This window comes from Drosophila albomicans, chromosome 2L (assembly GCF_009650485.2).
Source record: "Drosophila albomicans strain 15112-1751.03 chromosome 2L, ASM965048v2, whole genome shotgun sequence".
NCBI lineage: Eukaryota > Metazoa > Arthropoda > Insecta > Diptera > Drosophilidae > Drosophila > Drosophila albomicans.
Window position 1 is genome coordinate 20,343,513 of NC_047628.2, and position 22,175 is coordinate 20,365,687.

Below are 22,175 nucleotides of genomic sequence, written 5' to 3' on the forward strand. Positions count from 1 at the left end.
CCAAACATCAAATGTGGGGTCGGCTGTTGACGTGGCCCAGAAACCAGATATGAGCTAATATCAATACGAGCATGAATCGCAAATGTGCAGAGATGCTTTTGAGTTGCGAAATAAGTAAGGAAAGTACTTTGTTTGATTGAAAATGGAAACAAACCGGAAAAGTGATCAAAAAAGTGATATATTGCAGCAGGTTTAAGTTGGAGTGAAGTGAATTAATCTATGATTTACCTTATTTTTAATTCAGTAATATCAATTGTCAAAGATGTTCATCTTTACAGTGACATTTATTTACAGTGACATTTATTCACATCTATTCACAATTGTAAATATTATTTGAGAAGTCTAAACTCATCAAAATGTTAATAAGGAAAAAATATTAAATTAAATGGAATTAATAAATTCTGTTTCTAAAAAAATATATATATAGAATTTAAGTGTAATTATTTTCTGTTATTGATAAAATATGATTAACATAAAATATATTTGATTTCACAACTTCCCTGTGTTCAGTTTAATTGATATTTGATTGAATTGATGATCGGTTTCATGTAATTATTCCCAGGAGTGTCTTTCGATCATCGCTCACAAATCCATTAGATGAATCAAAAGCGATTTCTCAGCAAAAATATAAGCGAACAATAAGCACACAATAGCAACAACAGAATGTCGCTATAGAATGTGGAACCCTCGTTAAAAATGAATGAAAGCTTATTAAAAATATTTCTTTATTATTGAGCAAAAAAAGCTGAGGAGCGAAAACCAAACTTGGAATCAGTCAAGAACAAAAAAACACTGCAAAATCCCCAGCAACAAAAAAATTATATTAAAAAAGTAAAAAAACAGGCGTACAAATGTTAAACATTTGCCACGATGCCATGACGAGAGTTGACTGCAAAGAGCGCTCCCGAAACTGAATCAACACACTGACTGACTGACTGACTGACGGATGGACGGACAGATGGACGGACAAATCGTCCGTCCGGCAGTCATTCAATGCGATCCGCTGATGATGATAATGACAATGACAATGACGAAAGGCATGAGTAAGGCCCCGATTTTCGGTGGATCTGCAATGCAAAACTTTCCGAAATGCCAGAGAAATCCTTAACGAAAGAAATAAATCTCGAAAAGCTTTCTAGTTTTTGCTCACAACTGTGTCTCCGGAGAATTGCACGCTTCCCAGTTCCCAGTTCTTTTCATTCTGTTCCTCAAAATTCACTGGCGACAAAAACTATGCCCAAAGCAAAGCAGGACTGTCAACCAACCAAAATGTGATGCGTACACAAAAATGCCTAAGGCAACATTTTTTCTTGTTTTATTGTTGTTGCTTACTTCAATCTGATGTTTTTTTTTGCTGTCTACGTTCTTATATTTTTTGTAGTTTACTGTTTGTTTTTTGTTGTTCGTTTTTGGCTATACCAAACTGTCACAAGAAGAGAGATTTTTTCGGGGTTTTGTGGCGTTTTTTGTTGCGCCCATCGCATATTTAAAATTATGGCCCAAGTTGTGAGTTGGTCTTGAACTTGGACACTGCGTCTCAGCCATGGCCATTTAAAACGTCTTCGAAATTAATATTGGAAGCAAAAACTGTGAAATGCTGTGAAAAGAACGCCAAAGCGAATCCCAAAACTGAAACAACGACCGACACAAAAAGCAATTTTTGCTCAAATCTCGCGAGCACCAACAAAAAATGAAGCACCATGATGATCATTGTGAAAATAATAATGAGGAGCGTGATGGCAATGACGACGATGACGATGATGATGAGGATCATGGAGTTGCCGAGTGTACGCAAGACAAGCGAATGACGAATAGCCCATGGGCCCTCGGAACGAATGGGAAATTTACGGAATCCGCGACGTTCCACAATTCTGCAAGACGACAATTAAGCACGAACTTAGCCAAGGGCGAAAAGGAATTCTCAACTGGAGAGAGACTAAAACAAAAAACCTAAGAAACTAAAAATCAAAATCAACCGACAAAACTCCCACGGGCCACCCAGTGCTACAATTTTCACTCTTTCCGACACTTTCCCAGCCACACCCAGTCACAGTCCCTGAAGAAAACAGAACCGAGCCGAACCGAACCACACCAAACCGTACCCAAAAGAAACCTCTCCAAGTGTGCTAGAGTCGTAGTCGTGGGCAAAGTCAACAGCAACAACATCAGCACTAAACAAAGAGCCAAACACAAAGCAAAGACAAAAGATCGGGAAAAAGAAACTATAAAATTCTGTAGCCAAATGAAACATTTTTATGTGCCTGTCCATCCGTCACAAATTATATAATTATCACCTGTATATTGGGTAGGCCGCTTATCGTTGCTGTGAATCTGCCGCTGCCGCTGCCGCAGTCGACGTCGACGTCGCTGCTGCTCGAAATTTTCGATTTGTGACGCTTAATGTCTTAATTTTGTTAGTGTATCGCGTCTATCTTGAATGGGTTGGACTACATAGAGCAGCCAGCACCCATGCGACCAGGTGTAGTAGTAGATATCGGGCAACTGTTCATCGTGGTGTCCTCTCTTTGGGTTTTCAGCTTGTCTGACCCCTTATCTCTTTCCACGAAATGCCACCCAAAATGCTCATCTTTATATGCGCCGACGAAGACGAAGACGACGACGAGGTCGCAGTCGCTGTCAATGGGGAGCAGAGAAAGTGACGCTGCAATGCAGTGCACAACTTTCATTCAAGAGAAAAGATCAGCAGCTACCGCAGCAACAACAACAACAAGAACAACTATAATATGATGTCCAGCATTGAACTATCTTTAGGGATGCTTGACTTGAGATAGGAATTGCTGAAATGTTCTCAAGCAATTTGGACATGGGAATATTTTCATAGCATTTCCTTTCTTTGGTTTCTCAATTCAAAATTCTATTGACAAAGAGCTTATTAGAATATGATATTGATATGATCATTTCTACCAATATTTTAAACGATATCGAATTGAATTTACTTAACCAACTTCCTCATAGCAAATTTATGTGATAACTTTCAAGATGGGAAACTTTTATGGCTTAGCAACAAAATTTAAATATCGAATAAACACCTATTTTACATGCTATTTATAATGTCTAATAAAAAAAACATAAAATCTGTTGAATCTTCTAATTTAAAAGCTGTATAAATTCAGAAACTAAAGTATGTAAGCTTTAAACTCTTTCTAGAGTATTTCAAAATTTTATTTTGAAAGTCCATGACACTTTTAATTCACACTAAATAGGGCTTAATTAATTATAAAATTAGCAACTGCTAAGTAAGTCAACACACTTTACTAACTTTTAGTTGAATCATTTAGTCGCTGACTAGCACGGACCACGCCCATGTCATTCGTCAACGGCTTTGATTGCCACACCACGCCATCCGTTGGCCAGATCTCGGACATTGAACATTGGGCTTGGTGTCCACTTCGTAGCTTCTTGATGTTCATGTGTGATTGTCTGTCATCTCTAGAACTGGGCGTGGCACTCATCAACTTGTCTTGTCTGTTTTCTGTTTTTATTTTTTGCTATTGGCGCCATTTTGAAGGCAATTAATTTAAATTTTTCTGCGCGTTAATTGCACAATGACAAAGCTGTTGATGTCGTCGTCGTCGACGACGTTCGTTTATTCGTTTAGTCGGTAGCCAACGGCAGCAGCCACCGCCTCATCTTCATTATTTGCTGTTTAAACAACAGTTAAAGACAAGTTGCTGCCGTTGTCGCCGCCTTGGCATGCCAAAAGCACACAATAACTGGCAACTAGACGCTGTAAACTGCCGACTTAGTAGCAGCATCCAAAAAACACACACCGACACACACACAAAATACTAATAATAATATGACTATGAAAAGATTTATAGCCGTTGCGGAAATACTCTTACTAAGAAGGGAATCGGGCTGACTATTAACTATCTAATGAGCAGACAAATAATTCCAATAAAGAGATTTTGTGAATGGCGAAAAATCAAATATATTAACTGTTTTCCATAGTATAACAAACTTCAATTAAAAGTTCATTTCTAGTATTGTTGAAACTTTTCCCTTTTGCCAAAAATGTCAAATATGTGATGCTAAATTTGTGATAAAATAGAAGACATATTTCGTAACTTACCCACACCCAAAATTTGTATCAATATTTTTCTGATGTTATCACTCTGGAATGCTGTTGTGGCCATTGATTGATTCAGCATCTAAAAATAATCAATAATGAAAGGAAATTATTAATGCAAGACGGAAATAGTTAATGATAACAATTATTCTGTTACTTTTTAGACATATATACAAGCATAAAAATAAACTTAATATTGTTCTACTATGTACATTTTATAGGTTTTAATAAAAAGATTAATTTTTTATTCATAATATCATTCTCTTTAATCATTACTCTTTTGACTAACAGACTGCTTTTAATATTCTAGCAACTTTTTCAGCAAAGAAAGTGTGTAAAAACACCAAACAGCACGGGAACAACAATAGCAACAGCAAAGCTTTCTGGTGTTGTCCAAAAGCCACTCAGCGTCGTCTTAGCCATGTGATAGCGGCGGCGAATGTTTGTCTATTTGTTTATGGCCTTAAGCCAAGCAAGCCTGTCAATAAGTGTGGGAAAAGCCAACAAAGCTAGACGCGCCTCACGATCGTCACGAGATCACACAATTGATCACACACTCCAAATGAATAAAGAGCGCGGCGAGAAGGAGATAGTAAGTGAATGAGACGGAGAGAGAGAGAATGAATAGACTGTTAATAGACCACCCAAAAAGGGGCTTTGACTTCCTGGAAATAGGACTACAGCTCAATTCAGTCCTATATGTGATTAGATGGCCATGGCTAATTAATATGTGTCCGCTTTTTGCCACAATTGTTGCGCTACCGAACAACTCAAACAGTTCCAGGAAGATTACACAAACACTCACACACACACGCAGATCAAATAATTAAGTTGTTTTCGGGGTCATTATTTTTCACGGCTTTTGTCGGCACAAGTCACACAACAACAACAACAGGAATGAGGAGAATTGGAGGGAGCAGCTGGCCACTCAAAATCGATTTCAGGATCCTTTAGGCGCATCGAATGTGGCGTTTACAGTGATTTTTTGATCGAGCGTCCTTCTACGTGGCTCGCATTGTATTGCGATGTGTGGCGGCCCGGGTCAAAGGTCGGGCAGCTGATGGCCTGCAAACATCGCTGAGCTGTGGCAATTGTGGCGTCGGATTCGGAGTCGGAGTCGGCGGCGTCTTCGAGACGCGTCGAATTTGTTTGGCGCCAAAAAGTGGGAAAAATAACAAGAGATTATCTGATTCGCACTCCATAAACTGCGCAACTTAATGTGCCCCCCGAAAATTAATAAGCATTGAGGAAATGCAGGAAATGCAGCCACACACAGAGCACAGAGAGTCTAATAAAAAGAGATCCAAAAAAGTGGCGCCTAATTCGTTGGGGAGTCGCCGCCTTTTGTAGTTGTTGTCTGACGCAATAATTAAGTCATTTAAATTATTAGATGACAACAATGCAACAACAACAATACACAATGAGTACAAACAAACACACAAACACAAGACGAAGCCGCCTCGAGAAACTCATTGATGACTTTTGACTATTTTTGGCCAAATCGAAATCCTCGCGGCAGAGAGATTTTTCCGAATGTTTTCTTTGGCGACGTCGCAGGTTTTTCACACGTTTACGTTTTTTCCTGCACTCACGACACGGCGACAACTTGACGCACGACACTCAACGAAAAGAGCGAGCGAGTGAGTCAGAGAGAGAGAGAGATTTGGGCATCAGTTAATAAGTTTCCACATTTTATGCAAGTGTCGTTAAAATGTTTTCATTACGCGTATTTTTCTTTTGAGGCATCTGGAAATTTTACACGCTTAAGTGGCTGCCCGAGGGGAAAACTCAATTGCAACTCTCATTCACATTCCCATTCCCATTCCCATTTCCATTCCCGTTCCCATCGAACGTACACGTGCCTTTTAAACCATTCGCATCGAAGATCCGGTTCCGGCGTGCATTGACTTTTGCCAGACACTAGACACACTATAAACCCGGGTATATTATGCTAAACAACACAATCGTCCTTAAGTAGGGCTCTTCACTAAGCCCCTGTTTGGTTACTTTACTTTAGTCCTACTCATCGTTATATCCTTGACGTCTGTTCATCTTTGGTTTGTTCACTGACGTGTGGCTGCAACTGATCAATATGCAATGAATTTTTGAGTGCCACACGCAATTTGTCATGCGAGTAACATAAGTTTATGTATCGAATTACGTAAATTTAAGTATAGGATCATGGTGGCCAAATATTTTTTAAATGTTTACTAGTGGATAATTTAAGGACATCTTAAAATTAGCGTAAATAATATATTATTCATATACATTAAATTAAAATACGGTAATCATAAGAAGTATCTGTATGTCTTAAGAATGTAGATGCGTTATTTTACCAGCTACACATAGGGTAGAAGGGTATTATAACTTCGCGACTCCAGCAAATGTATGTAACAGGCAGGAGGAGGCATCTCCGACCTTATAAAGAATATATAATCTTGATTATGGTGGTTTTTGCATGTAATACTATAGCAATGTATCAAATATATCAGTTGGTATTTCTTGTTAATTTACATTATATTAATTTGGTTTCATAAAAAATAAGTAGCGGGGGTCTCACAGTCGAGCATACTCTACTGTAGCTTTCATAGTTGTTCAGCATGACCCAGAATAAATAATAAAGAATTCAAATTTATTGAATTAAACTATGTATTTTGATTAATTTCATGTAAAGCTCAAATGGTTTTTATTTAATATATTAATAATATATATTGTATTAATTTATCTCAAATGTAATACCTTCTTTAAATTACAAAATTATCTTTTATAAAAAGAAATCATATTTACTACATGGTATTACTGTTATAATCAAGTTCAAATCAGATCTTTTCTAAAGTTAATCTTTAACAATAAAGATAAATGTTCATTCATTGTAAAAAAAATATTTTCTATATGCAAATAAACTAAAATGCAGTGTTATTTAAGGTTGCCCTATAAAAGTTTTATGTCCTTTTAATCTTAATTTTTCTAAAACTTTTACTACCTCTATTTCCTTTTAACATTCGACAGTCTCGTTACCAACGAATGTCACCAAACAAAATGGCTTTCACTCAGCTGCCACCACCAAACGCTTCGCTGCCCTTAGCATCGCCATATTGCCTACAATCATTCATCCTTTTCACTATGGCTGCTGCAGTTCGCACTTCCGGAAGCGGAGACCGCCAGCGTTGTTACAGTTGATGATAATGCATTATACATTCCGCTTCGGGGCATTTTTAATTGTTATTAGAAAATGTAAAAAGCAGGCCAAAACAAAAAGAGAAAAACTCGAAAAAAAAGAAAAGCACTTTAACTATGCAGCGAGATAAAGAGAACTTTAACACCTCTGCATTCACCTTTACCACCTTTGCCTTTACTTTTACCCTCGATCCACAGCAGCACAAAAACGTAGCCAAGCATGCGAAGATAATTTCAACATTTTAAAGGCACTTAACAGCTCCAACAAGAGCAAACGAAAAAAAGAGAGAGAGAGCGTAGGTGAGAGCGAAAGAGATCGACTACAACAACTAGGCAAAAAAATGCGCGTTCATAATTTTTTGAAACATATTTTTTTTTTTTTTGTGGCACGGGAAATATAAATTGTCCGGTCGAGTCACTAAAAAAAAAAAAAAAAAATTCTACACTGTCATCAAAGCGTAACTAAACGCCCATTTTTCTCAGCTGCGATCCGAGAGAAGTTGAAAACATGGAGCGGGTTTTTGGCCGCCGTCCATTTTCGGTAGTTATTAGTGGCATATTTTGGCCTAAAGTGCGTGAACCATGTCGAAAAAGTGGCCGAGCAACAAAATTTATTGTTTAGAGTAGTGAAGTTAACAACAAAATGGACCTCCCCATGAGTCCGCAGTCCGCAGCCAGCAGACACGCAACACACATTCGGCGAGGCAGGCAACATACAAAATATTAACGCCTCGAGCAAACTACAACATCAACAACAACAACCACGAAAGCAGTTGATCAGTGGTAACTGTTGTTTTTGGTAGAGAAGCAGCAACAGCAGCAGCAGCAGAGGCAGAAGAAGTCAAGCCAAACCTCTTACCTTATTGGCCAAGTCGACCACCATCATCGTCAAATGCATGGCCAGAGAGGGAGCGAGGCAGAGGCAGTGGCAGAGACAGAGTCTGTGGCAGCATCGAGCCTGATGATGATGGCGTTGATTATGGCTTATTTTCAAATCTCTTTTCATACCTCCTTTCTACTTCTTGGAAGTGGCCAAAGCACAATTATGTGGAGTCATCAATGGCAGCAGCAACAGCAGCAGCAGCCAGCTAAACATGAGCAACAGCAATTCGAATGGGAGCAGCAAGCAGCTGTGTTGCAGTTTGGTGGGTGTGGATCACCATCACACACTCTATGCTATTCTACTACAATTTTCCCCCCAAGATTCCTCAGATTAGAGTGCATAGCAATGCAAACACAATCAGGAAGGTCAGTCAAATCAAAGCTTTTAATATCGGGAATTTGCCACAAAGTGGCAACTATAAAAATTAATTTTATTTGCCTTGATTATACACACAAGACTTTCGCTCAAGTTGTCATTTTCTAACCAATTTATAGAACAAGATCTCATCTTGTGCCACAAAACTCTAAAATTACATTGCAAAAAGAATCATTAAATCGGAGATTACCGGGCATAAGCTACGCTTATCTGCGCCAATGATCGTGCTGATCTATAGAATAGGCCCAACAAAACAACAACATTTACAATATGCCAGCCATAATCGCCTCATGTCATGCCCATTACAGATTGCTTACTCCCACTCCCAAATCTCTAGTCTACAGCTGCTCTCGCTCCAAGACCGAGAGAGCGAAAGATCTGGGATCTTGAATCGAAGCGTAAAATCGAGTGCAATAAAATGTTAAGCCCCGGCCAGCGTTGCTCAGCAAGTGCCCAACTGTTTTGAATCAACAAAATTGGCTGAGGCAACAAAGAGGCGACACGCTCGCTAAACGGCAAACAGATCGAAGACGAAAGCGAAGCGAGTAGAAGAGAGGAAAAATACTGGACGCGAGCTGTCCATGATCGTAGCAATCATTGGCAACAGCAGCAGCAGCAGGAGAAGCAGGAGAAGCACCAGGTTCAGGCCAAGTTCTGGCAGCGCAACTAGCTGCATTTTTGCACGGCGCATTAGCAGTCAGCTACACGAAGAGCAACAACAACGGCAAGTCGAGTCAAGCATAACAAACATTATGGGCGAAGTCGTGGCAGGGACTCGAAGTGTTGCAAATTTTTATTTGGAAGCAATTTTCACACCCTGTGCGACATCGAGAAGAACGACAACAGGACAACAGGAACCATCGCATCCCAAATTGACCCCTGCAGGACACACAAACGCACACACAGACACACACACACACACACACAACTCTGTTGACAGGACACAGCGTGGCGAATGCAACTGTTGACAACTTCATGGAGCGCTGGACAGTTTTGTGCGAGTTGTGTGAGTTTGCAAATGATGCCAAATGATTGCAGACCATATAAATTTCGATTGTAACTGATTAGCAACTGCGAGGAGAGTTACCTGCAACGTGCAACATGCAACGTGCAACGTGGTGGCATGAACACGCCTACCCCCAGCAGATAGCAGCAGCAGTCAGTTGTCCAGAGTCAGCGTTTTAGTTGCGCTTACCAAGCGATTATTTGCAATTATGAGCTGAGATTTTACAGTTTTAAGCGACGCCTACAGAAATAATTCTTCTTCTATCTCCTTGCCACTCCCCCCTTGCACGTTGCACATTGCGCTGGGAATATTTTCTAACACTTTTCCCTTAATAGTTTTGACTTTGCGACTTGTTTCATAATCACCTGCAATCTGGTCAAAAACCGTCAACTGACCTTGAACAGCAAAAATAACCCAAGGACAGTTTGCTGCCGTTTAGCCGACAGCTCTGGGACATGGATATTATGATGTGACCTTCAGGTGACTAGAAGAGAGCCTCGGGGGGTTTTGTGGGCGCTGGTGTGTGGTTGCCCTATGTTTTGGCTATTGTGTGGCGTTGCTTTGGTTTTGCTTTTCAGCTGCTGTGTTGCGTTTTTGCTGGCTGTGACCTTACAACATTTTTGATGGATTGGTTCCCATTCGCATTCCCAAAAACAATTCCAAGCACCACCAAAACAAACAAGCACTGAGACAAGGTCATTGGCTGAAATCGAATTCGCCACGTCTCGTTTGCGGAGCTGCGTCTGCGGCTAACCATATCGCATGGTAATACCAATTTATATAGCCTTCATTATAGCCAAATTAAAACAGCTCATCAGCCATTACTCACACAACAGAATAGCGCGCCTTTATGAGCCCCGCGAGTACAAACTGAGTTCTGAGCTCAAGACGATGTATGTTAGACTACCTACAGCGGTTTTATGATTTGTTTACTTGCTGCTGATGTTGCTGTTGCTGCTGCTGCAACATGGCTCATCAGCTTGAGAAGACTGTGTTCTCATCATTTGGATTTTCCGCAGCAATAAAATTAATAAGAACGCGCTAATTTTGCAGCTTCGGCCCCTGCTCCGCCTGCCCGCCCGTCTGTGCCTAAGCCTAAGCAAATAGATTGATCGCGCACACACACATCTAACTCTTTCTCTCTGTCCCAATGCCAGACTGTGCCAATATTTGCACAGGCTGTGGCTCAGAGACCTCAGGCCTCATTCCTTAGCTGCATCGCCATTTTGTGTGTGACGTCCAGGCGCGCTTTAATGACATTTACGATCAGCCCGCGGAGCATCTCAGCAACAGAAACAGCGACAGCGACAACGACAGCAACAGGAACAGGCCTTAAGTCCTCAAATAATGGCCCATTAATAGACTGACATAATCTTTAAAAATACATTCAATTCATTGAGAATGCAACGACAGCAACAGCAACAACAACAATGCGAACAACAATTCGTTAGAATGCAATGGCAATATAGGAAATGAAATGCCACAGAAGAAGGGGGATCTTCGTCTCAGGCTGAGCGCCTTAGGTGCAAGGGAGCAAGCGCATGACCGAAATGTAGTCGACAGACGACTTGTCCAATTAGTTGGCGCAGCCAAGGTAGATATGCTGTGTGTCTGTATATGTATGTGTGAGTTTATGTGAGCGTAGAGCGTATGTGTTTGGTCTGTTGAGTACATAAGCAGCGAGCACTCCGAACAAAATCGACTCCGAATAGCTGAAGCGAGCGTCAAGTCTACTTATGAATGAAAATTACAGGCACAAATACGAGATGATTATGAATTAACTCTTAAATTACATACAATAAACAACTCATTTTAAAAGAGTAGTGTAATAAATTATTTATATTTGAGTTTGTAATAATAAATTTCTTTTGATTTTTTATATACTGAAAATGAAATACTAATCGAGACCATAATATTTATTTTAAAAATGAAAACATGATTATTGTTTGATAATTAGGAATTTTGCGTTAAATGTTTCATTTATTTTATTTTTCCGACATGTCCTCATTTATAAATATTCTCTAATAACAAAAGAAACTTTATCTTAGTGAGGATAAGAAACAATGAATTAATAGAATTAAATATTAAATGGTATACAATATATAATCATATTGCCGATTTCCTTAGTGCCAATCTGAATAGATCACACAACACATGGTGCTCAAAATGCGATAAACTTTTGCTTCAGTACAGCCAAAAAACCAAAGAGCAAAGTGCTCTGCAAATAAAGTGAGTAAATACAGCCCAAAGCTGTTGATATGGTAATAAACCGTTATTGAATTTTGTGTGAAATTGTGCAAAATGTGTGTAATTAAATGCTGTTAGTGCAGCACAATAAATTACAAACTACTATTAAAATAAATTCCATCAATCGGGCATTACGATCGCCTCGTAGTAATACCGAAAAACTGCAGTCGCAACATTTACCAATATTTCCGCCATTTCTTATTGGGCCCCGGCCAGCACACCGTCTATATACCTCACACACACTCATACACACGTATCTATCTACACGCACACAATCGCATAACCACACACAGAGAGTCGACACACACATACACAAGCAAACAATCTCACTTGGCAGCTGCTCCAAGCGTTTGTCTCTCATTGTGGCATAACAGATAGCTGCACTGCTCACACGCACGTAAAAGCAAGCGTGTGCGAGAACAGGCAGCAAATTGCTCCTCCTCCACGATCGTTAATCGTTTCGACGAGCGGCAGAGCGACGGCAATAGCATATGCGACCCAACAGCAACGGTTTGTAGGAAAAACCTAGTGAAACTGGAATGTGAAGCATATGCAACACAACTATTTTAATGATAAACATATCAGAATATGTTTGAATTTAATGAAATTATTTGCTATTTCAATTAAAAATGTGTTTATTTAAAAAATAAATGTTCTCTTTGTTTATTTTTAATTTATAGAATTAAAAAAGTAAAATAGATAAATACAAAATTCTAATTAATCCAATATTTGGCTTGCATTTTATTGAAATTTCATATTTATTGCATTCATTAACACAATACTAACGGCAATAGCTAATATCCCGCACAATTTTACCACTGGGTCTAACAAACTATGTGCACACGAAGCAAGGCAGCTCGGCAACTCGTGTAACGACGACGACGTCGGCGACGACTGCGACTGTCATGTCGATGCTCGAGCCTCTAATTTGGAGTCTCTGGTTGGTTGTCTTCGATCCGCATGTTGGCAGCGAGTCTCGTCCGTCAGTGTCTCTCATTCGCCTCTCGTATTCGCTGTCGTCAACACACACGCGCACGCAACGACTACGACAACTACAACTACAACGACAACGACAGCAGCGACAGCTGAACAGGTTTAAATCTATTTGTCGAGTCGACTCGAGTCTTGATCGTTCCCAGGTAAAAGAACGCGCCGTGTGTTTCAGTTAAGCGTTGGCACTGAACCGGGTAACAATCTTTCACTCCTCCGCTCCGACTTCGTATATGATATTGTACAATCACAATACACACAAAAAAACACATATCGTATCGCGTAAACTGTCTCTACTATGTAGAGCAAATGGAAAGTGTTTAAGTTCTTTCTCAACAAAATTTTCATTCATAAAACTGTTTCAAGTTTTTTTTCCTACAAGTGAAACAGAGCAATAAAATAAAAACAAAAATTTTCGAAATATTTAAAAATCAATGAAAGTAAACAAATAACCGTGTGATCGCAATATAAGTAAATAACAAAATTGAAGCCAATAAAATGCAAAACAAATTGAAATCGATAAAAGTGCGCATGCTAATGATGATTATGCCCAATTTATAGTGCGCTAATTGAACGTGAAATTGCCATAAAAAATATTTAGCTAGGGATACCAAACTAAATAAACCAAACAATTGACAAGCGAATCAAGCTAAATAAATACCATTGTGACTGACGCTAACTGCTCAGTTTCAGCCACATAACAACAGCATCAATAAAAATATAAAAAGCAACATAGTGAAAACATCTTAGCCATGGATTTAAGTTACATATTCATCTTCTGCCTGCTGGCGCTATGCAGCGCCGACGCCGAAAGCAAACAGAAATCGGGCAGAGGCCGAGGCTCAATGTGGTGGTAAGTACGAAAACACAACGAACTCAAGTAGCTGAGGAGGAAAAGCGAGAGCGGGGTTCTATTTTAGGTGGGTTAGCAGGCCAGGCCTGGGGGACATGGGTGACATTGAAAATGCTAGATGATAAACCGCCCACGCAACATTTGCATAAATCAACAAATTCGTATGGGGGGGACACACAGTTCAAACAATTAGCGAACGAGCGAGAAGAACAAGCGCAAACAGGCGATGCGACGGGGCTGAGGCTGAGAGTGGAGAGAGATCCGAAAGCCGAAAGACCAAAAGTCACAGTCAACAACAACAGCAAACTTTGAGGCACGCGCCGTGACAACAGCAACACCAGCAACAGCCAAAAACAACAACAAGAACAACAATAACTTCATGAGCAACCGTTAAGAAAGCCACGAAAATTAACGCAAGATTTTGTATAAAATGTTCCCAGCTAAAGGTCTTGACTTTAAAAAGCCCAAAAAAAAAATGTGGTTGTAGCCACTTCTAGATTGTTTTTATTATTGTTGTTGTTTTTGCTGCTGCACGCACAATGCGGAAGCCACAAAACGCAGCAGCCGCAACTTTGATGAAAGCAATTAAAAATTCTAAGCGCGCATTCAGCTTTTACCCAAGGGGAGGAACAAAAGCCATCTTTATGTGTGTCTGTGTGTGTGTGTGTGGCAGAGATAGTGACACACTTATTGTAGTTGCCAAGAAGTTGAGCTTTAAGTGTGTTAGGAAAACGTTTTGGGAACTGCAACTGCAACAGAAGCTCAAGCTGTTGCTCTTTACTGAACAAGTTCGTTGCCTAAGTCTTTTGTTTTTAAAGCAGCAACAAAGAAACAAAACACAATAATGTTTAAAATGTAATTGAAAATGTGGTTAGTGCCCTAATAACTTTTTATATCGGCATAAATTTGTGGCTCAAATTGTTGCCTGCTGCCGTCGCATAAATCTTCTGCCATCGATTTTAATCCGCCTGGGAATTGAACGGTGGAATCGCAACGCAATCGCAATCGCTGTTGCCGTCGCTTACTGTTGCTGTTGTTGTTGCGTATTTTATTATTACTTTTTATTGAAACAATTTCGTATGTTTTTTTACGAAGTTCAACGAGTTGTTTCTTTTTTTTTTTTTTGCTTAGTCTCTCTCCCCATACATTACGCAATTGCCAATTGTTAACAGAAGTAAAAAAAACAACAACAACACAAGTAAAACAATGAGCTACAAAATATGAACTTTCCCACCGCAATCAACGAAGCAATTGAATTGGCAATTAATTTGCATACAGCTCCGCTGTCAATAAACATTTGTTTATGCGCGTATTTATTTATTGCTGTTTAACAGTAATTTGTAACGAGAGCAATAACAGTTTAACAGTCGCACTCAGTATTCGTGTTTCTATTATAAATAAAAACATTTTCAAGCAAGGCCGTCGCTGTCACACACATACACACACACACATAAGAAAGATGACAGTAAATGGAAGCGAGAGCCGACAAGTGTCATCAAATATTTGTCAGTGTATGTGCTTGCATGTGTGTGCCTGTGTGTGTGTGTGTGGCATGCATGAGTAACGCCGGCAATTGACGTGCTTAACAAAAAGGAAAAGCCGCAAGTGAAAAACCAAGAATAACAACGACAAGCGACACAAGACTCAACTCAAGTCAAGTGGAAATAAACATAATGCCAAAAAAATACAAAAACAACAAATACCCATAGAAAAACTTGTTGTAATGGAAATGTTGTTGATCCGTCTTTTGGTCTTTTTTTGTTTTTGTTTTGGGGTTTTTAGTTGTGCGTGTCGTCCAGCTGCCATAAGATTCCCGCTCTCAATTTGTAATTAGGCGCAAAAAACCAAGTGAAGCATTAAATAGTCTTGACACGCCTTGCCCCTCCACACACAAATATTTCCTGTCATATTAATTCATATGCATTTCTTCAATTGTCTTTTCGCAGGGGTATTGCCAAGGTCGGCGAACCGAACAATTTTTCACCCATTAGCACCGGCATCATGTACATCGATCCCGCCATTCATTCAACGCTGCGTCGCAAACAACGGCGCCTGGTGCGCGACAATCCCGGAGTGCTGGGCGCTCTGGTCAAGGGCGCCAATTTGGCGATTAGCGAGTGCCAGCATCAATTCCGCAATCGTCGCTGGAACTGCTCGACGCGCAATTTTCTGCGTGGCAAGAATCTATTTGGCAAAATCGTTGATCGAGGTAAGTTCTGGGGATATGAAACTCGCATTCAATTGCAATCTTGACATTGCATCAGGCAATTAAGCACACTCCAATTGAATCCTTTGCTCAAGTGAGCATTTCCCAAGTGAAATATGATATGTGATGGTTGTATCGTTGACGAACCGAAAATATTGTTGTCAACGCCTCTTTGCAGGAGCAACTAGCAAAACAATTTGTTTGGGTTTTCTTTTGGGTACTCTCCTGCTCTTATTTATGTTGTGAAATGTCACTACGAGTGTGTGTGTGTGTTGTCTTAGTAATACGATCGGGCTACTTGCCACATGTGGCAGCAACTGCAGCTTGGCCACTTTCGCTGCCGCCTGTCAACGAGTTGGAACAATGGAGTCGCCTTGTTTGGCTGTCTTGCTGCACTTGCTCCACTTGCATTTCAGCATGTTTATGCTAATTGGCGCAGGTTGGCAGCACCAAGACTCTCAAGTCCCAGTCTCAGTCCCAGCATCTCCTCAACTCGCATTCAAATCAATCAAAAGTGCTTGTTTGTTCGCCTGCTGTGACAGTTGCCAGTTTCGCAGATCCCATGCGACCTGAACACAACACAATCCAACACTTTTAGCTCCCCGGTGACAGTCGTCAGACGCGTGAGTCGCTCGTCTTAGTCTCAGTCTCAGTTTCAGTTTCTCAGTCTCTGTTGTCAACAATAATTTTCATATAAATGTAAACAGCGTTGCGATGTTGTCCTGCAGTTTCAGTCGAATTTCGCCTGCCGTTTTATTAGCTACTGTCCTGGCTACTACCTGGCAATCACTTTCCTACCGTATATGTATATATTCTATGTATGTATATTCATTGTGGGCGTGCGCTGCGACGCGTGCGTTTGTCTCTTTAGAACCTTTCACTCAACGGCAGCTGACTTTTATAGCCGAGGCTCTTGACCTTATCAACAAGCAGCGGCAGCGTCAACGGACAGCGACAACGACTAACATCCTTTTTATGAGTTGCACTCTCTTGACATTTTATGGATTGTTGGGATTATTCGACTGGTGACAGCTTTTTATCGCTGCACTTTCATCGCTCTCCTTTTTTTTATACATACATATATTTTAATGTGCCCTTGGCCCTAATTAACACCTAGGCCATTAACACTTGGGGTTGCGTCTGTTTGTTACAGTGGCTGTCAAACTGTGCACTCATCGGTGTGCATGAGTATGTGTGTGCAAGTATGTGTTAATACCCTGGAGACAAGAACAGACAACGTATCAGGCATTGTCCAAGTCCAGTCAGTCAGTGAGTTAGTCAGTCAGCAGGGGCACTTCTCAAACTCTGTTCTTCTTCTCCTCTCTATTCTATTTCAATTTCAATTTTCGTGCTGAGGGCAAGACAACTCAACTAACTTGTTTTCTAATTGGTGACACCTTGTAAATTTGGCATGCCACACGCTTTAATAGGCTCTGACTCCGATTAGTGTGTGTGCCCAGGGGTTTCTATTTCTCTTCTTCTCATCTCTCATCTTTCGACTCCTGTTGCTCTTCTTGGGCTCATTTTTTTGCGCATTCTAATCATGAAGGATGACGAATGGACACACAGCAGCCACCCCAAAGGACTCCTGACTGCCTGTGGCTTTTATATCAATGTCTAAACTATTCTTGGAAACCCTTTAAAAGATCCTTTTGGGCTAAGCTGCTTACCTCAACTGAACCAAATAGCTACCTGAAGGTTGAGATTATGCCAACTCGGTGGCAGCTTCTGCTCTCAATTTCATCAGTCGCTTGCCACGCCCAGCAGCAGCGGAAATCCGTTTAGCAATTACCCAAAAGAAAAAAAAGAGTCCTCGATAATAAAGGACAAGTTTGATGGGGAACGAGTGAGCGAGACGAGAGATTCGAAAGCTACTCAGATTACATACGTAAATACATTTTGTGGGCGTTGTTCCTGTTGTTGTTGTATTTGTTGTTGTTGCCCCATTGCACATACATATATTTGTTTGTTTGGCTGGGCAAATTAAAGAGTACCTGCGACACACCCATTATCCATATCCAATGTGAATGAGTCCCATATGAGTCCACTCATTCTCTTTCACCACTTAATTGCTCAGTGTTCGCTGTTTTTATTGTCTTTTGTTCGACGTTGGTTTCTGCGAAACATTTGCCATGCTATTTACACGGCGTAAAAAATACAAAAAACCCACAAAAAGAGAACACCACCAAACACACACTTGGCAGGCAATGTAACGCGAATTCTTGCTAAGCTAATCACCAAAAGTCAGAGTCAAGTAGTTGTTGTTGTTGCTGTTGTCGCTGTTGTTGCGCATGCGCCGACCGCCTTCTCTTATCACAGATTAAACATCGCACATATTTACCTTTTACGTGAAATTATTTAAAGAAAACAAAACCGAAATGAAAACGAAACCAACGCACACATACACATACACACAGTTGAAACAAACAAACATTAACCGGGAATTGAACATAGCATAGCCAAAATAAAATAAAAATAAAAAACAAAATAGAAGGAAATTCCGGGAAATCGGGAATTCAAAAGCGGCAAAATTAGGCGGAAGTTGAATTGAGAGAGAGAGAGAGAGAGAGAATGAGAGCACACACAACTCTCAGTTCACAGTTCACAGCTCGCTGTTGCTTGTCAATCGTCACCTGCCACAGAGACTGACAGTCAATCACAGCCACATCAATCAACAGTTGCAGTCAAACACGATTTGTTGCTAAACTTGTCAATAAAATCTGCTATGCAGCATATCTTTAAGATATACTTTAAAGATCGTTACATAGAATTACTTAAACAGTTGTTAGTAATAAAAAGAAGAGTGCATTACATATTTCCATATCAAATTGCACTTTAAAGATTGCTCAACATTCCTCAAGAAATACCAAATAGTTGTTGTTTGTCTGACGAGGACTACAACGACTACTACTCATAAATATTGAGTATGAATATGAGTGTACAAGCAGAAGCTACCTGACTGCGCGTTCATGTGTCATCTAGATACTGCTCGCATATGAATTTATGTATTTGTATCTGTTTCTGTATCTGTATCTTGCTCTTGAGTTGCAGCTCGCAAGCCACTTGAAAAATTATCTGCAACATGTAAATTCAATTTTCATTGTTCTTTATCTGTGATGGGGTTCTCCTTTTGCTCTCGAAATCGAAACGGAGGCAGTTACTAAAAGTAGAAAAATAATAATAAAAACAGAAGAAGAAAACAACTACAGAAACTACAAGCAAAAAGTAAGGGCCACTCGACTGGGTTTTGTAGATGGAGCAAAGTGTTAAGTTGGAATTTATAGTTGAGCGTTTAATCTGTGTCAGTTTCTGCGTCAGTTTTCTGCAGTGAGGCCGCCAAGGTCCGGTGATAACTTGAAGTGTCATAATTGACCAGACTTTGGAAGACAAGTGCCATTATTCATAAGAAGGCAGGAGGAATTTAACCCACGTCGCAGTCACAGTCGCAATCACTTGAACAAGATTGAGATCTTGTCTTTGGGGGGTCGTCGTCATGGGCTCCATACCAAAGTGGAACACCCAGAAGGCAGAAATAACAAAGTTTCTCATTCTCTCTCTCTTTCTATCTTTGTTTTTTAGGCTGCCGCGAGACGGGCTTCATCTATGCCATCACAAGCGCTGCTGTGACCCATTCGATAGCACGAGCCTGCAGCGAGGGCAGCATCGAGTCCTGCACCTGTGATTACAGCCACCAGACTCGCTCGCCACAGGCCAATCATCAGGCGGGCAGCGTTGCCGGCGTACGCGATTGGGAGTGGGGCGGCTGCTCCGATAACATTGGCTTCGGCTTCAAGTTCTCGCGCGAGTTCGTGGACACTGGCGAGCGTGGTCGCAATCTGCGCGAAAAGATGAATCTGCACAACAATGAGGCGGGCCGAGCGGTAAGTAAACCAATCGAGTTTCCATCCACGATTTATATATCTAATGCCTGTCGCTTTGGTTGGCTCACAATTTACGGCTTGCCTAATAAAAATCAACGAGTTGCTTTATTTTTTTTTGTTGCCTTCCCGATTTCCGCCCCAATTGGCGACTCTTTAACTTGTTTAGCAAGAGGAGGAGGAGAGTCTTGGTAACCAGACGTCTTCTCTATGCACTCGTTTGTGCCCATGTAGCTCGTATATTAAAATCGTTGACAGCCAAACACAGCTGCTGCTGCTGCTGCCGCACAGTGGTTGTTATCGATCAATTTATTAATTAAACTCTCAGAAACTTCTTCCGCTTCGATAATTCTCGATTAATTATGAGTTCAACTAGCTAGCGATAAAAAATTGCCATTGTTATCACCCCATTTATTGACTTGGCCAAAAATTCCCAGCATAAATCTTCAGTTAATTTTCACACACACTCGCACATACATACATATATTTTATGAGTGGAAAGAGTGCAACCCACTGTGCGCCATGTTGTTGTCAGCTCCTCCTGTGCTAGCCATAGAAAGTAGCACACACAGAGCCAGAGCCTCCTCCAGCTAGTCGAGAGCTGAGCTCTGGAGCGCCACATCTTTGGGGCCACCATCTGTGTTATTATTTTATTACTTGTTATGGGGGCAACATTCATGATGATCATCATGTGCTTGGCTTGGCTCTTGAGGCTGGCGGTTGCCAGGGCCCCCAACTGCGTTGATTTCTTACTTTTGGTCAGGCCAATTACAACAACAGCAGCAACAAGCATCGGCAGCAGCAGCAGCAGCAATAACATGCAACATGCGCACAGCACAGCACAGCACAGCAAGTTGCAACAACATTTATTGATTTTTAATAACTGCAACATCGTGGCAGGCGGGCCGCCAATCGAAGCGAGCAAAAAACGGCAAAATAATTAAGTGAAAAAGATATTGGAGGAGCTGCTGCAGTACCTAATAAAGTCATACTAATGAATACCCCTCTCTTCTCTCTTCCTCTCTCTATCTCGTTTTGCAGCACGTTCAAGCGGAGATGCGTCAAGAGTGCAAATGCCACGGCATGTCCGGTTCGTGTACAGTGAAAACTTGTTGGATGCGTCTTGCCAATTTCCGTGTCATAGGCGACAATCTCAAGGCGCGCTTCGATGGCGCCACACGCGTCCAGGTCAGCAACAGTCTACGCCAGAGCAGCAACGCGGTGCCCGTAGTCAGTCCGAACGCGGCGGGCTCCAACAGCATTGTGGGTGGCGTGGCCAACAGTGGCAACGGACTGCCTTCGGCCGTGAATGGTTACGACGATGAGGAACGCATGCTGAACGATCATATGCCCGAGCTGCTGCTGGACAACAGCAAACAGCATCATCCCAATATGCCATCGCCCAACAGTTTGCCCGTTGCGGGCGCTCGATCACGCGGTCATGGTCGCGGTCGCCAGGGACGCAAGCACAATAGGTAAGCATCCTTAAGATATATTTGATATCCGTTTCCAAATAGAACACACAATATCGATTTAGTTTGAAATACATATAATGAACCACATCGAATGTACAGACAAAAAAAAAGACAGTTAAGATCAAGTGTGACCATACGACAAAGTGAAGGATATTTCAAACTAAATACGGTCACATTTGTTATGCTAATTATGGGCACACTTACAACAAGATACAAAGCTAGTACTAGAAAAAACGGAAACTTTAAACTTTAACTAACATATATTCCTTATATTTTCTCTTCTGGGCAGATATCACTTCCAATTGAATCCACACAATCCGGAGCACAAGCCGCCGGGTCCCAAGGACATTGTGTACCTGGAGCCTTCGCCCAGTTTCTGTGAGAAGAATCTGCGACAGGGCATTTTGGGCACACATGGCAGACAGTGCAATGACACCTCGCTGGGCGTCGATGGTTGCGATCTGATGTGCTGTGGGCGTGGCTATCGCACACAGGAAGTTGTTGTTGTCGAGCGCTGTGCTTGCACCTTCCACTGGTGTTGTGAGGTGAAGTGCAAGCTGTGTCGAACCAAGAAGATCATACACACGTGTCTGTAAGAGCAACTACTAAGCTCCCCCGTCTCCCCATACTCCCCTCCCTCGTCCCCACAAACCTGTGTATGTGTTATGTATTGTCTACGCTTAGCCTTTGTTATTAGAAGTTAAGAGCCATGACCCGCATACGAATATATTATATATATATATTATATCAATATCAGCCTTCACTCACCACTTTTAGCAGTATTACACACACACACACATATACATATATATATAAATATACATACATACTATGTAGCGAGGACACGACTAAAGTGTACAACTTCGTTTTTCCCAGTTTTTAGTTCTATAATTTCCAGCACATTTTTGTAAATTACGTTGCTGTTCTATAAGTCGATAAGTCGAGTACTTAATTGTAGTTTTAGTTTATTTAGTCTTAGGTTTTTACAATGCGCG

General features: G+C 41.0%; 1 protein-coding gene across 1 annotated transcript; it reads left to right on the forward strand.

Annotated features, from left to right (window-relative positions):
- The first annotated feature begins 12,775 nt into the window (after positions 1 to 12,775).
- On the forward strand, positions 12,776 to 21,888 carry LOC117563499 (protein wingless). The gene is made up of 5 exons (XM_034241872.2): positions 12,776 to 13,621; positions 15,568 to 15,830; positions 19,407 to 19,708; positions 20,747 to 21,180; positions 21,470 to 21,888. The coding sequence occupies exons 1-5, from the start codon at positions 13,521 to 13,523 to the stop codon at positions 21,774 to 21,776; spliced, it is 1,407 nt and encodes a 468-aa protein (XP_034097763.1). The 5' UTR covers positions 12,776 to 13,520; the 3' UTR covers positions 21,777 to 21,888.
- Positions 21,889 to 22,175: the final 287 nt, after the last annotated feature.

Bases quoted from the DNA above. Each gene is read 5' to 3' on its own strand.
- LOC117563499 (XM_034241872.2), top strand. From the start codon at position 13,521: ATGGATTTAAGTTACATATTCATCTTCTGCCTGCTGGCGCTATGCAGC. The intron at 15,831-19,406 runs GTAAGTTCTGGG...TTTGTTTTTTAG, and splicing joins TGGCAAAATCGTTGATCGAG to GCTGCCGCGAGACGGGCTTC. The intron at 21,181-21,469 runs GTAAGCATCCTT...TCTTCTGGGCAG, and splicing joins CAGGGACGCAAGCACAATAG to ATATCACTTCCAATTGAATC.